Genomic DNA, 16,890 nt, shown 5'->3' with positions numbered 1-16,890 from the left:
ATGCCTCAGCGGCAGCGCCACTGTCTGCCCGCAGGTGACTAACAAGATGGTGACTTCCACACTACGGCCCCAGCTATGTCCTGTGTTCTTTGTAGATTACTCTGTAGAGGAGAGCTACCAGCCCCGGGACTACCTGGCTGCCACCATGCAGTTCATGCCAGGGCACTTTGCTTGTGATGTTGTGTGGAGCACGCTCATCCATGTGCATTCGCGCCTCAAGATGGGCCCCAACATGGGAGTCTCACGAGGTGTGTACAGCCCAGGTTCCCCCTCATTTTGCGTGTCAAGAGTCTGGCTTCTGGCTGGATTGGCAAGCTAGAGGAGGGTGTGTGGGATAGCTAACGTCCCACGTTGCCCACAGCTATCCAGGCACTTCGCTCGGTGCTCAACGCCTTCTCTGTGGTGAACAGGAAGAATATGTTTGTCTACCAGGAACGTGCCACTAAATCTGTTTTCTACCTCCGGTAAGAAGCCAGCATGACTTGTTGGCCTGACCCTGCCCTGCTACATGTGTTACACCAGACTGAGAGCTCCTTGTGGCAGAAAGTGTCTGCTCAGCCTCAGGGACCCTGCTATGACCCAACCAGCAAATACCTGATTTTTGATGATTCAGTCACCTTAAGCCAGGCCCCTCCTGCTTTCCCTGCACTAAACCTTTACATGGGAGGGAAAAGGATGGTTTTTTTTCTGAGGGAGCCAGACAGCAATTTTTCCACAAGCTCCATATCGTAAGGAATAATCCCCAGAAAGTGCACAGGGGAGAGCAAGGAAGATGTGGATCTTCTGTGGAGGTATGGTCCTTGGGAATGGGGACTGACATGTCTTTCTCTTATATTCAGACTGACTGAAACGACCTACAGTGGAAAGGTGTGGGAAGCAGAGAGCGTCCTTAGTCCAGCATCTCGCTCGCTGGCACTGACACGCAGCCAGGAGCCCATTTACACTGAGGATCTAACGGTGAGTCTGCAGCTCTCTGGGAGTGGATATTGGTGCTGTTGGTCACAGGAGTGGAGGGAACTTAGTAGTTCCAGGAACCTGGATTTTGTGTAGGATAAAATTTATATTATAGATGTGTGGAGTGGGGCAGCAGTGGGTGGGTTCTGCCTGAGCTTGCTGACGGCCCAAGGCAATGATGGATCTAGAATTCACAGGAAAACTGTTCACATGTGGCTGTTTCTGCTTCTCCAGGGTTCTCGTTCCTCTCTGGACTCAGGCTCGTGCCGTAGTGTGGACTCTACCCGCCCTGTGGGACAGGTAGACAGGCACATCCAGCTGATGGTCCATGGTGTTGCCCCAGCAGGTAAGTGTTACAGCACCTGGCAGCAGATGGACTGTGCTGGTGCAAAGCAGAGGAATAGAGTTTCAGTCCCTGCCCTCTTTGCTTTAGAAGAGCAGAGGAGGTATCTCCCTCCTGAACCAGCTGCTTTTCCTTACCCCAGAGCTGCTCTCCGTTGTGTCTGGATGGGAATGTGAGGAAAGAATCTATGGCCCACAGTGAAACCTCCTGCAGACTGGGTGGCTTATGCCGACTTTCCCTATGCAGGAGTGCATTTGTCTTTGCTTGCTGTACCAGCAGCCTTTTGTGATCATGTACAGGTAGAAAAAAATGCCTGAAGAAATTGATGGTGGGGAAAGGCATCTTCCTTGTGGAAAGTGATTGTGAGGGTGGCTCATCCTGAACAGGCAAGGAGGGGTGGCTATGGCCATTCTTACTGGATGGGGTGAAAAAGCTGCTTGTATCCCTGCTTACTTGTCAGGGCCTGAGATCACAGATGAGCTGGTGAAAGTGCTACGTAGACGCCTGGATGAGGCCACCCTGGATATCATCACTGTGATGCTGGTGCGGAACTGCAAGCTGACCCCAGCAGATGTGGAGGTACGTCACTGGCTTTCTACTCTGCTCACCCCAGAGCCCAAAACGTTTCCCTGCTTCTTGATCTGTCTCGGCCTCTCCTGCCCCAGGGCAGGGAAGGCCAGGGCAGTTTGCTGCATCCCATTCCCTGCTCAGTGCTTGCCAGGCTAGTGTTCACCGAGGTGTATGCTGTGTGGGTGCCAGGGTAGGTGGCAGATCCCCTTTGCTGGGGTTTTCAGCACAGCAGGGCCTCCCTATGAATACCCCTGGAACATCTGCCCACATCTGTCTCAGGGTGCTGTTTGTGGACCTGGGTTCCAACCACCACACTCTCCCTTCGCATAACCAGTTGGCATAATTTGGACCAGTATCAGAGCCCCAGGGTATTCTGCTAGTCTCAGCTGAGTTTCAAAGCCTTCTCTTTGCAGTTTATCCAGCCCCCTGGGACACCACCCACAGAAGTCCTGCAGTTCGCACTGCCACCCTCCGCCCTGCCTTGGCTGCATGCGGTGGCCTACTATCTGCGGCAGAACCTGCTCATCTTCCTGCACACCCCGAAGTACACTGACAGCAACGTGGAGCACCACTTCAAGGTGAGGAGGGCTGCGAGTTGGGGCAGCAGTCTGCCGAGCTTCTACCTGCTGCAGGGGGCATTTGTTGGGGCAGCTGAGTCATTATGTTCCTAGCTTTGCCATGTAGTGTTAGAGAGGAACTGACACTGAATACTGAAGCCTGGAGGAGTTTCACAGGACCATGAGCAGTCAACAGTTCCTTTTTGGCCCAGTATAAACTTGGACAGGCCTTGCTTTGATACAAGTAGTCACTTGCTGCAAAAGCAGCAGCCACAAAGCTCATGCCCACAGTCTTTTCTCAGGAGCGTGGGAGAAGACCCCCTTGCAAAGCCGAGCTTGGCTACTTGCAAGGCTCCCTCAGATGTAAGGACCAAAACATCAGGGTTAATTAAAGTTTGGGAGCAGCTACCCACCGCCTCAGCATGGCCATAGCAAGCATAGAAGATGAGGCCAGATGCATAGTGCTGTATAACCCTGCACAGAGCTGAAGGAGGGTCCTTCTGCCCAACAGTGGCCACGGCTGTGCTGGCAAGTGTTTTAAGTATGTCTGGATTGCTTGCTATAGGTCTGGGGATGAGCTTTGCACACCCATGGGCCTCTGCTTCCAGTTAAGGCAAATTCTCTAATCTCTGTCACTGTTCTTCCTTGCTCTCCTTAGCACTACTTCAACCACAGTGGGAGCATCCCTGACCAGGATCTCTATCTGTACAACAAGCCAGGTGGCCAAGGCACTGGTGGCAAAGGTACCACACTCAACTCAGTTCTGAAACAGGATATGGGGCTGTGTATGGGAGAGCCGCTTCCCACACTGGAGAGGTCTGAGTGACTGAGGAGGGCCAGTGTTGGGGCAGTGTGTTCCTCCAATGGCTGGGAGGTGGACAGGGTGTGTGCCTGGGGGACTGCATGCCCTTGCATGTGTGGTGGAGTGAGCCAAGGCCTCCCACAGAGCAACTTGCTGAGCTTGGCCTGTTGCTGTAGGAAGGAGCTGTAGGTTGCAGTAGCTGTTGGGGCAAGGCACAGCAAGACCTCAGTAAGTGTGGGGTACAGAGGCTCATTGGGGCTGGAGCGGGGAGCAGGGACAATTTTTGCTGGAACCTTGCTGTCAAGGGGTAGCTGAATGCTGCGTGTAACTGAGCACGGGCTGTGGGGGCAATACCCTTGCTCTTTTCTCTGGACTGCTGGAGGAGGGATCGGATAGGGCCCATCCTGCACCAGGCTGTCATGTCGTGTTTTGTCCAGGCCATGTGGTCTGTCACCGGGCCATCATGTGTCTTGTGTCCCTAGTGCACCGTCTGAATGTTCTTCTGTTATGTAGGTACCATGTCGGACCTTGTGCAGCACCTCTTTCCACTCTCCCACTTCCAAGGTAGCACCTGTGGCTCCAAGTATTACTCTGGTTCTCTTTCCCATGTAGCTCCCTGGCCCCTCTGGTCCCTGCTGTTCTTGTTTTCCGTGTGTTGTGGCTTCAGCTCTGACTCCTCTGTGTGTTTGTGTATGTGTGTCCGTTTAGCTGAGCCGCCTCTTTCTTGCTGGCTGGACAAATGAGCAAACAGAACCTGCTGCCCTGAGATGGCAGCTCTGCAGTCCCTGGCTGCTAAGGGTCCATGTGCTGCCCTGTTAGCTTGCAAGCAATGAACTCCAAAAGTCCTTCACCCCTTTTTCCCCCACAGGTCCAAACAAGCATCTCCCTGAGGAAGATGGGTCATGATGTTTCAGCCATGGTTTCATGCTCAGGGTGTAGCATCATCACTCGCCCAGTGGCTGTGTCCTGGGGTGGGGTATTCTCTTGCATGCCAAGGAGATAGAGTGGACAGGCAGCACTGGACGTGTACTTTGTATTTCAGTGAGCCTGAGTCAGAGGGGGCTCAGAGTCCCTCACAGATGGGAGGGTAACAGTTACCTAGCACCCCGATGCAATGGATGAGTATGTAGCCAAACTCCAGTGCTCTGGGCAGTAAGGTCCTTGGCAGCTCATGCTACCTTACCTCTTCCCTTAGACCCAGAGCTCAGGTCTTCAGTTTCTTACCTGTTTCTTACCTGTGATTTAGTAATTTCATTTCAGTTTCTCTGTGTTCCTGTAACAAGACTGGAAGCGCTGTTCCCTGCAGTGGGGAAGCTAGCCTTTCTGCTGGCGGGGCAGGGGCAGCCATCATCTCCACCCCAAGGGACTTACCCAGCTGCAGCATGTTGACTGCTTGGCACTTGCTTGGCAAACCAGCTCTGTCTCCGGAAGCATGTGCCAATGAGGTATCTGCTCCTGCAGCTGCTGACCTGGCCTGCTTGAAAGCACTGCCATGGGTGTTCCCTCCCTAGAGCACATGTCCTGGCACGAGGACATGGAACATTGTGCTTGGTTGTTGTCGTGTCCTCACCTGAGACGGAGTGAAGCAAAACAGAGCTACAGGAATGGATATGATAGGGCAACCTGCCAGAGAGGGGGAGGCTAAAAAGGCTCAGTGTGGGAGTTTATGTGGGAGAAGAAGAGGGGAATAACTACATCTTATTCTGCAATTACCCGCATGAACATCCAATGTCATTCTGGTGGGCCCAGGGCTGACTGTCAAGCCAGACAGATGAGGATTTTGTACTCTCTACTGTTTAAAGAGAGAGAGTCTGCTTGAGAGAGCTCATACTCACTGTCAGGTAGGGCACATTTGCTTTTCTGGGTGAAGTCCTGGTCCCCTCTATCTTTGATATTGAGGAAATTATAAACTTCTGCGTTTTTTGCTGGATAAAGGGTTGTTCCTGTGCCTGTCTAGGGAGAAGACTTGTCAGGCCCTGCTGCAGAGCACCACTGAGATAAGGCAGCTTCTGTACTTTTCTTCAAGTGGAGGGGTACTCATAGGTGTAGAATTCCCTTTCCTTAGTGTGAGTGCAAGTGAAGCTGCCCCCCTGCCTTGAATGCCCACCTCTCTCCTTTGGGAGCAGCACTCTCCATCCCAGTCCCCTCTCCCTTGCATGTGGCATGTCTTAGAGGAAAGGTTGCTGCAGAGCTTACGCTTCACTAGGAGTGATGAAGGCCAGGCGGTTGTGCTGCTGATTAAACCTGGGCACAGTCTGCCAGGGCTGGATTTGTCTCAGCACAGGGAGGGCACCCATCCTGCACACGGTGCTGTGGATCCAGTCGGGTGCAGTTTGGTTGCTTTGTGGCAGCGGAGCATGGTGTCACTCCCATCCTTGCTAGGATGGAGAAAGACAGAGTATGGGCTCAGCAACGCTGTGAGGCTGAGGTGATTTGCATCCAGACACATCACTCTTTGGCAGCATTGGGGCAACTTTACCATCCAGTCACCTGAGTGCTGGCTTAGTTGGTCAAGGGGCTTGGAAAGGGGGTGGGAGCATCTAGGGTTACAGTGTGGGATTTGGACCTCACAACTACATCCCTACTGCTGCTTCCCTGGTGCCCTGGCCAGCTAGCTGGGCCATGGGGAGAGAGTTCCTCTTTCCACTCTGGTCTGTAGCAGAGCTGCTCCCTCTGCATGGCCCGGGGCACTCAGCGCATGGGCTGTGGAGCAAGCACTATGCTGCTGCTCTGCACCTCTGAACTGTCCTGTTGTGAGTGTGTAGGACTCGGTGTAGGGAGGCTGCAGGCAGGACCTGAATTTTACTCTGCAGCAACTCCAGGCCAATAGTATGTGTCAACCTTCTTTGTCACCAGCCTTACTGGTAGGAGTATATGGAGGAGGCGTCAAGATCAGGTCTTGTACAGTGGGAAGGGGGCCATAAGTGTAGTCCACAAAAAGGTGTCATGTATACAGCCTTCCTCTGCAGGGACTTGAGGTCCTTCGTAGCCTGGAGAGGGCTGCTGGACAGTACTTGGGCTCTGTACTCTGTCCCTTAAGAGGATAGGGATGGTGAGCCCCATCCTGGATCTCTCTGCATAAAGGCTCTCCTGGAGCAAATGGAGATATTTTTGCCTTGCATGTGGGTCTGGACAACTCAGGAGGTTCCTGCAGGACAAGGCGAAAGCTGCTGTGATGCTGCAAGGAGTGACATTCTCGGGGTGATGGGGACACCTTGTGCCAAACACCATGCTTTTGACCCTGGCTCACCACAGGCACAGTTAGCCTCTGCTCCCCCGGCTGCATCCCTTCCTGTGGGCCCTGCCTGCCACATGGCACTGTGCAACCCAAATGGTGACACAACAGCCCCAGGTGTGGAGTGGCAGGCTGTAGGCAGGGCTTGTAGGCGTGCACCCAGTTCTGGACTGACAGAGGCTTTCTCGGGCTCTCCCCCACAGGAATCGCATGTATTGCACTGACGTTCGTGGATGAGCATGGCAGTCCCACCTCACTACTCCATGGGGAGAGGCCTGACCCTCTGAAGCTGCCTTTGTCCTCACCCATTGTGGGCCTGCTGCAGGACACTGACTTCGAAAGCCTCACTGCAGTCAGCAGGTACCAGCCAGAGGCTGGCACCCCGCATTCAGGTAGGGAGCGAAACAGGCCGCAAGCTGCCAATTCCCTGCTGCCTCTGCATCCCCTGGGTCACCTAGGAGGGCCAGCGAGCGTGGGAGTGCAGAGCCATGCAGGACTGCCCTTTCCCCACAGAGCCCCGCGTGCTGGTGCGCCTGGATATCTGGGAGAAGGGCAACATCAGCCTGCTGCAGCTGTCGGAGAAGCTGCGTGGGGCCCTGCGCCACGCACTCTGTGATGCAGTCATGGAGTTCCTCGTGCTGCCAGCCCCACTCTGCGTGGAAGCTGCCTGTCCCCTGGGTGCTGTGGACCTGGAGGAGCTGAGCTCTGTGGGTGAGAGCCTGGCTGGGACAGCCACCCTGAGCCCCCAGCCAGCCTCACTCCTCCTGTCTACCCTGTGGGAGCTTGGCTGTGCTGGGGGAACTGGGGCTGAGGGGGCTGGGAGGGAGGAAGCCACTCTCCCCTCTGCAAGCTGCACTGTGTGATGTCTCAGGGAAGAAGCATTACAGAAATTAGGGTTGGAAGAGGTATTTAAAGATCTATCTGCTCCCCAAGAATTAATCTACTTTGCTGGGTGTGCTGAGGGCTCTCTCCCTTCTCTCCAGCTAGGCTCTGGCCAGCCACAGGGAGGTGCACAGGGATACCAGCAGTGTCGCAGTGAGAGGCTCTGGAGAGTCTGATTTGCTCTGTCTCCACAGGAGGCCTAAGGAGGACCATGTCAGAGACCAAAGGCTTGGCCCTGACCACTACTGGGGCTGGCAGGAGCTGTCCTCCACCCTTGCACTTCACTTCTGCCCCTTCATCTAGCTCCGGGGAGCCAGTGACACCCACGAGCAAGCTGGGACGCCGCAGCTTCTGGGACATGCTGGTAATGTTGTTGAGGGACCAGTGGGGAGCAGGGCCTGTAAGTCCTCATGGTTTATCAGGCCAGGAGGAATGGAGAGGAGGGATCTGGCTGGGGTCTGGAGGCTGGGCTGGTAGCAGGGGCTTCAAGATCAGGGCATTAGCTGGGCTGTGCATGTGCACAGCCTTAACTCACCTCCTTCTCTCTAGAGCAAGGCAGAGTCCTCAGAGCTGGGCAGCCCCAAAACTACTGACGACATCGTGCTGGAGCGACCAGAAGAGGCTCGTACAAGGCGGCGGCACAAAACTGAGAGCGTCAAGCAGCATCTGAGCCAAGATCGGGCCACAGCCACAGCTGAGCTGGAACAGGCACAGAGGCAAGCACAGCCTGCAGGCCGGGCAGCCAGGGTGTTGTTCCCCTGCATCTGTACAGCGCTCTGCAGCCTGAAATCCTGCTGCCTCTGGCTGCACCTTAACCCTCTGGACCACATCACCTTGCCTTGCAGTTTCTCCCTTACACAGCCAGTTAGGGGAGCTGCCTTCCACACACAAAGGGTTGATTGTTATTGCTGGAGTGCTGCTGGGAACACTACTGGTTCTCCCTGCCAGAGATCCCTTCCCTGCATTGCAGGGCCCTGCGCAACACCTGACACCCCTATGGCTACTGACCTAGAGGGACCAAGCTCAAAGGCTGTAACGACCCAAAAAGGGGGCTCCCTGGGATCTGTTCTGAAGCTGGGTGGGGAGAGACCATTGCACCTTTGTGCCTTTATTGCTGTTGACTTTGATCTGATATAACTGTGCTTCCCTTTCCTCTTCCCAGGCGCCGAGCTTGCCAGTTGGAAGAAGGGGATGTAGGTACCATGCACCCACTCTTCAATCAAACCTGCCAGCAGTGGATGGCATTCATGAACCACCTGGGTATGTATCTCAGGTCCCAGGTCCTCCAGATGGGCGGGGGATGGGCTTTCTCCGCAGAGTTCCAAGCCATCCACCTTTATCCCTTGCTGTTCTCTACCTAGTTACACCCCTGTCTCTCCCCATACCTCACCAGAATCCCATTGGTCTCAAGGCCAACATCAGCATTACAAAGATGTGGCAGGAGTCTGGGGATGTATCTCTGTGCACCTGAACAAACGTGCTAAGGCCTGTGGTTGCATCTGCCATGATCCAAGTCCGGAGCTTGCAGTAGTGAAGGAACTCCCAGATGTAGCAGGGAGGGAGGATCTGAGCCTCTGCAGCATGCTCTGGGGCTCTGAAGCTGCATGGGAGACCCCTGCTCTTGCAGGGAGGGAGAGGAGGAGGGATGCCCTTCATATGGTTGGATTTGGGTCTGTGTGGCTGCCCTGTTGCTGCTTTCTGGATACCTCTCACTTCAGTGTTCGTACATCCTCTCACACCTCCTGCTGGCAAGATAGAGCTGTCTTCCTCCTCTGATGAGGCGTAAGCCAGGGAATAAAGAATAAGTGAGGGAGTAAACTGCCATGGTCAGGGCATGCAGGGAGTTTGGTCCAGGTCCCACTTCAGGCCAGAGCCTGAAACCAGGGCTTATTTCAGTGTTTGTCTTCTCCTCCTCCATATAAAGTCCTTGTTTTCTGGCTCTGCCTGTCTTAGTCCCTGGCAAGGCAGGAACGTGGCCTTCTCTGGGCTCCCTTAGCCCTCTCCAGTTGCCCAGGCGTGCAGGGCTTGGCTCTGGGGCAGCTTGGTACCTTGTCCTACAGTACTTTTTCCATGCAGGGTGCCCATCGGTGCAGCAGTGGTCAGCAGAGATTGTGTCCCGCTTCCTCCTGTCCTCCATCCTGGTGGAAGTGGTGAGCCTGGTCACTACTCTGGCGAGTGACACCACTGTCAAGGTGTTTGAGCAGATCTGGTGAGTTACGCGGTTCGTAGGGAGCTGTTTGGCACCAGCAAATGCTCATCAGCTGTGCCAGCCTCTACTCCCATGGCTCTACTTGTCAGCTGCCTCTGGTGCTCTTCTTGGCAGCTACCATCGGAGCACCGCCTTCCTGCCCTATAAACCTGGCCAGAGCACCAGCCCTCGCCCTGCAGCCATCAGACACTTCATCCTGCTGGGACGTAACTTCCAGCAGTGGCGTTGCAGCACAGAACAGGGTGAGTGCCTAGCCAGGGTCCACAGGGCTGTGTGCCAGCGGCGCTTTGGGTGGGAGGTGTGTGAGCAGGGCTCCCGTCTTTGCTGGGACAAACGGCTTCTGCCTAGATGTGGGCACAGTTGGTTGGAGGTTGTCTGTTTTCAGCTCCTGAGACCTTTATTCTCAAATTTGCTTGTAACTGCTTATTTCAAGACAAGTTGAGCAGTACTGTGGCACAACGTTCTGTCGTGCCACCTTAATGGCATATGGGATGTAAGAGTGGGATGAACTGGTGTGAGGGTTGTAACTCTGGCAACTTCCAGCTCACAAAGGGCTCCAGCGTTTCGAGGCTATGGAATTCAGTTCAGCAGAGAGAGGCTCTGACCCAAGCCTTGTTGGACGAGACCTGGCACCTCGGCAAAGGTTCCTCTTCATGGAGATCATCGACAAAAAGGTAGCAATGATCCCTGTGTGATGATGTCTCCTGAAAGCCAAGCTGTTCCCAACTGGCCCAGGGCTAGAAAGAGAAGGAAGAGTGCCTCTGCAGGTCACCAACCTTCTGTAGGCAGGAGCCCTCCAAAGCAGCCATGCAGGACATCTCTGCTTGTGCTGCAAGCAGAGCTGGGGATTGCCTGCAGCACCGTGGGGAGCATAGTGGGGGCAGAGCCCTCACTGCCTCTGACTTCAGCTGCCCCACTGTGGACTGTAATTGTCCTTTTCCTCCCCACAACAAGATCCACATCAGGCTGGGCACTTGTGCTGCCAGTGTGAGTACCTCCACCACTGCTGTGGCTGTTAATGGGGGTGCTGTGAATGAGTTATTGCCACGCTCGCTGTCTCAGCCTTGCCATTTGAAACTGGCTGGAGCTGCAGCAAGTACAACCCAGAGCACCTGCAGCAGCTCACGTCACCATGCAGGCCCTCTCTGAGCAGTCCTTCAGCCTTCCTTCTCCTCTCTCTCCAGCTGACACTCTACACCTACAACTGGTCCCCAGACCTCGGGGCCAACTTGAACTCCTCACTTACTCGCCTGCTGCAGTGGCAGAATGCCCGGTCCCACATTGTGCACTGCCTGGTCAGCCAGAAGCTGGGACTCTTCCACCACCACTGCTTCATGGACACACCGTGGCATGAGGACAGCAAGCAGGTAGGGCACCCTGCTGGGCAGGGCAGTCCTTTTCTCTTCAGGAGGGGCCTTGGCAGCTTGAGAGTCTGATGAAGTAGCAGACAGTTCTGTGCTTTTGTGTGCCAGTTGGCAAGGCATCCCTGGGTGCTTACATGTCCGACTGTGGCCACATCCAGCCAGGCTGTTGCCATCTGCTCTTGGAGACAGCCAGAAGTGGAAAGGGAAGCAGCTTCTGCTGTTGGCAGTGCTTATCTGTGACTAGATTATTAAGGGTGGAGGAGGCTGGGGAAGGGGCTTCCCAATGCACATTAGGGCTGTGCTGAGCCAATTAGGTCCTGCACTCCTCAGGACTGGTGATGGAATAGACCAACAGATGTGTCTGCAGATGGCCAAACATGGGCTGACTCTGTTCTTGTGGGTCTTTTCTCCAAGGCTGGCTATAAGGAGGCTTTCATGACTGTGTCTGCTTGCTTAGGAGCCAAATCCTTTCCTGAACTCCACTTTGGAGGTGGATGCGCTGATCCGGAGCTCCAGCCCCCCACCTAGCAAGGAACAAGGCCGGCTGAGCAGCTCTGCCCGCAGCCTACCATCTCTGCACTTCCACCCCGATGTGGTGCCCTTTGACGAAGCTCTGCGGGATGTTACCACCATCAAGCGCCTAACCCATGGGCCTGAGTTGGGACCTTTTGACCCTGTGTCTCGGCATGGGGCCCAGTTCCTGGAAATCAAGAGCATGGAGAGGAAAGGTAAAGCAAGGGGCCTGATGTCACAGGAGCTTGCCTAATCACCTCGCTCCTAGAAAAGGAGCTCAGAAAAAGCAGAACAAGAGTTCTGGCAGAGGGGACAGTTTTCAGCTGCTCCTGCCAGGGTACTGTGAGGGGATGGGTTATGGCCTGAGCAGGGTGGGAGTGAAGAGGGGTGGCAATACTTGGGGCTGTGGCTTGATACTCTTGTGGCTGCTCTCTTTCCTCCAGAACTGGAGAAGCAGATGAAGATTGAGAATCTCTTTGTTACCTGGCAGCAGAGATCAGCGCAGTCCAACATGCCTATCAGTGTGAGTTGCAGCCCTGGCGGGTTGGTGGCAGACAGGGCCTTCTTAAAGCAGACTGGGAGCACCAGCTTGCCTATAGCAAAGGGGAGCACTGGAACTCGGAGCAGGATATACGTCAGGGATGATGTTTGGCAGTGGGTTGGTGGGCCCTAGCACCAGACTTGGGAATAGGGCCTCACTGTCTAGCACCGGAAAGGTGGTAAAGCAGGAGGTTCCCTCTAGAGTTTGATCCCCACTTGAACAGCAGCGCGGTGTTGCGGACAGCTTGTTCCCAGGCTTGACGAGGAGTGTGTGCTCTAACCATGTTCTTCTTTTGCTGTGCAGCTGGCAGACCTGGAGACCCTGAAGCAGTCATCACGCCTGGTTCACTACTGTGCTACCCCTTTGCTCTTTGACCCGGTCTTCCGGCAACAGATCCAGACTGACCAGCAGGGCAAAGTAGAGGGAAAGGTGCGTGTCAGCAAGCGCCAGTGCGCTGGTGCAAAGCATAGCTTAGCGATCTTTTCGCAAGACAGGGCTGCTCTGACCCCTGCATTACAGGATGCATTTGCACCCTGTAAGATGGAGACTGAGGAAACACTTGGGTTCTCAAAGCCTTTCTCCTGCAGCCACAACATCCTTGGGGAAAACTGACTTCCATTTTTTACCTAGGGAATTCAGTGCTGAGTCTAGCAAAGCCATCAGAGAGTGCTGCAATCTGGTACTGATTTGTTGAGGAAGCAGAACTTCACTTATGCATTCAGCATCCAGACCTGGTAAACCTTGCCTGGACCCAGCAAATAGCTAGAACAATTGAAAGCAAACCAGCTGAATCCTGAGCAGGTTGCAACCTAACAGACTAAACAGTGTAGTTCCCGCACTGGCTGTTCATGGTCTGTATGTGTGTCAGAAGGGAAGGATAAGCTGTTGTAATTTATCTAAATGTCAAAAAGATTCTGACAGGGTCTTTAAACAGAGATTGCTACAGAAATTGAGCATTCACAAGAGAAGGGAAAAGTATCATCACAGAACGAAAACTTCACTTTGTTTTTGGAACAGAGCAAAATGAAAATCAGTTATTCAATTTGAAGAGCCTGGCAGCAGGGGTTTCAAGGTTGTGTATTGGGTTCTGTATCTCCAGATCATTTATTGCTGTACATATGAGATGCCAAGCTTTTCAATGCTGTGTGGCTGTTCAGAAAAAGACTTCAAGGAACTTGAGAGGGACCTGAGTAGCCTGTGAAATGAGAGGTACTGTGGGAGATGGAACCTGGTTCCCAGTAAAACAGAGCACAATGTGGAGAGAAATTTGAACTCCTCCTATATTGTACACTAACTGTAGAGCCTGTACAGAGCAGACAGCTCAGTGGATTTCTTCAATTCCTGAACAGCTGCATACAAAAGGCAAACTGTTTAGAGTATATCAGGAAGGGGTGTTAGTATTACAGGTAATATTCCAAAACATTTCTAAAATACTAGTGTATTAATGTCTTTGTCTGGAGAGTAAGTGTGAGACCAAGCGTCTTGTGGCAAAGGCACTGAACTAGATAGACTCAGAAAAGGCCAGAGAGACCCCAGGTAAAGAGGCTGCTCCTGGGGTAGGTGAATGAAAGGGCAGAGAGAAATATGTAAAAGAGCCACAGGCTTGAATTAGAGAGATCAAGAAAAGAAACCTCAGTCTCTCACAACACAAAGACAAGGAGTATTCAAGACACCAAAAGGAAAACTGAAAATGGTTAAAAGGAAACACTATTCTTATTCAGTGCTACTGAACTAGTAAATCCTGAGAAGTCAGCAGGATTGATAAGGGGATTGGACTCTTACCATGGCAATACGAGCTGAAGCTCTGTTGAGCCTTGCATGAACCAGTTGTGAGCCACTAAAACTTTGTGGAACCCATTCTGCAGGGGGAGATGTGAATTATCGCCTTCTACCAGGGCACCTTTTCCTGCAAACTGTTGAAGTGCTGCTAGGACAGTCCATGGCTGGGTAAAATTTGCATCTTGTGTTTCAGCACATGCACTAGGACAGTGTTTCAGGAACCAGCTGTCAGTGCCCTCTGGCAGTGGGAGATCTGCCCTCTGCTCAACCACAGCAGCTGGTGGTGTCCCAGCAAGTGTCACCTGCTGGGGCCAGATGCAGCAGGTCTCCTTAGGAAATTACTTTCTCTTCCAGAAGCGACACCGCTCAAATGACTCAACAGCTTCAGGGAGAGACCGCAGCCACAGCTGTGACTCGGCGGAAGCGCTGCCCTGCAAGGTGAAGGAGGAGCCCTGGCTGCAGGAGATGTGCAATGCCTTCTTGCAGCAATACATCCAGTACCTGCAGAGCATGGGGTTCATTCTGGTCCAGGTGCGACCACCCTCACCCACCACTCGCAGGTCAGTGACATTCTGGGAACCCTGTTGTTGGAGAAGGGCCAACACACTGAACTGTGCCCTGGTTTGACACAACAGGAGACGTTGGCTCCCCTGCTAAAGGCTCTCTCTTCTGTCGTTCCTAGTAGTACAAGCCGGATCCGAGCTCTGGCAGCAATGGGTGTGGAGGGGAGAGGGTCCTTTTCCTACACGAAGCCAAAAGCAGAGGGGAGTCCAAAGGTGAGTGCATGTCTGTTAGAGAGGTGGAACTGGGATGGAAGTCAGGCTGTGGAGTGGGGCAGTTCTGGTTGGCTTCTGAATTGGTTTCAGACAGAAAGGATGTGAGAAAGTAGAGAAGCACTGAAGAAGAGAAAAAAAAAAAAAGAGTCTGTCTAGACTACACCATCTTTGGGATGTCGGGTCAGATGGGACCTCCTTGCCCTCCTGCATGTCTTCCTGCAGCCCCTTCCTGGGACTGGGTGGAACCAGGGCAAATCTCAAAAGGAGGGCAACAACTTGGAGGAGGCTCAGAAGAGGAACAGGGTGACCTGGGGCCAGTACAGCTGCCTTTGGGTGTGATTCAGGAGGTCTACCTGTCAGAGAAGCCTCAGCATCTGTGGTGAAGGGCAATTCTGAGGCAGAAGGATCTTTAGTTAAAGTGAGGTGAATGTTGAAGTTGGAGATCAGAGAAGATAAACCTAGAATGGCTCTACTGCAAGAGTGGGCTGATCAGGCTGAGGCTTTTCATTTTTAAAGAAGTGGCAACTAGGGAGGGACAGGACAGAGCTTTACCAAATCACAGCTAGCCTGGAAAGAGATTGACTTGTTGCTGTCTTATTTGATACAACGCTTAGACACCATCAAATGAAAGTATTGGGAGCCAGTTTCAAAGCAAAAGGGAATGTTTCTTTGTGCAGCAGCTAACAGTGGTCTTTATCAAAAGGTTTTGTGAACACAAAGAGCTTACAAGAGAGAATAGGTAAGTACCTGGAAGAGGAATGCATCTGAGTTGCTGAATAGGCAGAAACCAGCTGTGGCCGAGGGATGATGGGAGCACGTAGCATTTGCTTACCCTTTTCTGACACTTTCCTGGCACCTGCCTTTGGCTGATGTTGGTACAGGGTTGTGGGCAAGACAACACCTTGCAGGTAAAATGAGGAGAGAGCAATCCACTGGAACAACTTGTCAGGGAGCAAGTGAATTTGCCATCAGCTAAGCTCTGAGTCCAAACTGGATGCCTCTGATAGCTGCTGTGTCAGGCAGATGTGATGGTCTGGGGAGTGCTCAGCAGGGAGAGGTGGGAGCGAGGTTTTGTGGGCAGCATCACTGCTCAGCTCACAGTGTCCTCAAATTCTAGAGACACCCTGTCCAGAGCAAGCAGGAGGCAAAGGGAGCAGTGTGTCAGGTGTGCTCTCTTGATGACTGTTCATTAGGTTTGTTGGAATTCTTTTCAGCTCTGTCATGTCTGCTCTCCTCCCTCCAGTGAGAGTGCTCAGTTGATGAGGCTCCTCTATTTCCACCTCTGCCACAGAACCTTGTGGCAGCCTCACACTCTTGTATGCGGGCTGCTGTCCTGTGCCAGAGAGCTTCTCCAGCTTTGTCCTTCTCTTCCCAGAGCACAAGCCCTGCTGTTGCCACCTATCATCTACAGAGAGCTCTTCCAGGTGGGATTGTGCTGATGGAGTTGGCCTTCCAGGTAAGAAAGAACAAGAACCAAAGTTTCAGGGACAGTCTTCAGAGGTGACAAACTGAGTGATGAGGAGGAGTAGCAGGGACATGTGATTCTTCCTTTCTTGTCCTGCCTCTTCCATGGTCCTGCAGGACTGTAGATCATATAGGGGTGGTTCTGCAGGGCTCAGAGCAGTAAGAGATGCCTGGAGGGGGGCTAATAAAGGATGTAGTGGCTCAGCACCAGGTGGGGTGCTCTGTGCTCAGCCATGCATTGGCTGGGCTGGCTTGGTTCAGACAGGAGGGGAGACAAAACATGGAGCAAGAGTGACTGGGACCCAGCTCAGAGGGTGAAGCAGGGGGACTGTTTTTCCCTGGAGAAGCTCAAGGCCTGAGCTGTGCTTATGTGCTCTCTCCTCCAGGGCTATTACTTCTGTGTGAAGCAGTACGCACTGGAGTGCTCACGGATCCCCATGGGCCAGTCTGTGAACTCCCAGGTAATGGCTTTGCAGGCACAGCCGGTGCTTCTTAGGGCCAGGGGCTGCTTCAGGAGAGGCAGTGATCTCTGGGACAGAGTGGGCATTTCAGGTGCAGCAAGTTCTGGAGACCTCTGTTCCCTCCTTCTGGAAAAGCAGAACAGCACAGAGCCTTTTGCAGCCACGTGCCCTCCACAGCCTGCTGCTTGAGCAGATCTGGAGTGCAGTGAAAGGAGGTGGGAGGTTCAGCAAGAGGATGACTCTTGTCCTAGCTTGAGGAGCAAGATGGAGCAGGCTGGGGAGGAATAGGAGTGGTTCTTGCAAAGATGACTGCTCCAGGGAAAGTCAGTGCATGGAAAGCCAGAAGCTCTCTGCTTCCCTTGGAACAAAAGGGAAGCATAATAGGAACAGGAATCTGTGAGCATGGATGACTGCCCTTTGCCAGAGGAGATAACTTTCTG

General features: G+C 53.3%; 1 protein-coding gene across 6 annotated transcripts in view; it reads left to right on the top strand.

Annotated features, from left to right (window-relative positions):
* SZT2 (SZT2 subunit of KICSTOR complex) overlaps positions 1-16,890 on the top strand; it is a 58,892-nt gene that overhangs the window by 33,894 nt on the left and 8,108 nt on the right. For all 6 annotated transcript variants that reach the window (XM_064455296.1, XM_064455293.1, XM_064455295.1 and 3 more), the window contains exons 43-65: positions 96-248; positions 362-464; positions 840-957; positions 1,189-1,300; positions 1,758-1,876; positions 2,281-2,445; positions 3,083-3,167; positions 6,665-6,853; positions 6,975-7,172; positions 7,538-7,707; positions 7,893-8,059; positions 8,506-8,603; positions 9,420-9,552; positions 9,667-9,794; positions 10,096-10,226; positions 10,737-10,919; positions 11,374-11,644; positions 11,873-11,952; positions 12,274-12,399; positions 14,104-14,309; positions 14,432-14,525; positions 15,901-15,981; positions 16,376-16,450. In XM_064455296.1, coding sequence (XP_064311366.1) covers positions 96-248; positions 362-464; positions 840-957; positions 1,189-1,300; positions 1,758-1,876; positions 2,281-2,445; positions 3,083-3,167; positions 6,665-6,853; positions 6,975-7,172; positions 7,538-7,707; positions 7,893-8,059; positions 8,506-8,603; positions 9,420-9,552; positions 9,667-9,794; positions 10,096-10,226; positions 10,737-10,919; positions 11,374-11,644; positions 11,873-11,952; positions 12,274-12,399; positions 14,104-14,309; positions 14,432-14,525; positions 15,901-15,981; positions 16,376-16,450 — 3,185 coding nt within the window. The remainder of the gene's footprint in view (positions 1-95; positions 249-361; positions 465-839; positions 958-1,188; positions 1,301-1,757; positions 1,877-2,280; positions 2,446-3,082; positions 3,168-6,664; positions 6,854-6,974; positions 7,173-7,537; positions 7,708-7,892; positions 8,060-8,505; positions 8,604-9,419; positions 9,553-9,666; positions 9,795-10,095; positions 10,227-10,736; positions 10,920-11,373; positions 11,645-11,872; positions 11,953-12,273; positions 12,400-14,103; positions 14,310-14,431; positions 14,526-15,900; positions 15,982-16,375; positions 16,451-16,890) is intronic.

The sequence above is a fragment of the Phalacrocorax carbo genome, chromosome 6, assembly GCF_963921805.1.
Source record: "Phalacrocorax carbo chromosome 6, bPhaCar2.1, whole genome shotgun sequence".
Taxonomy (NCBI): Eukaryota; Metazoa; Chordata; class Aves; order Suliformes; family Phalacrocoracidae; genus Phalacrocorax; species Phalacrocorax carbo.
The sequence above is the reverse complement of the archived record's forward strand: the minus strand, read 5'-3'. Positions and strand labels throughout refer to the sequence as shown.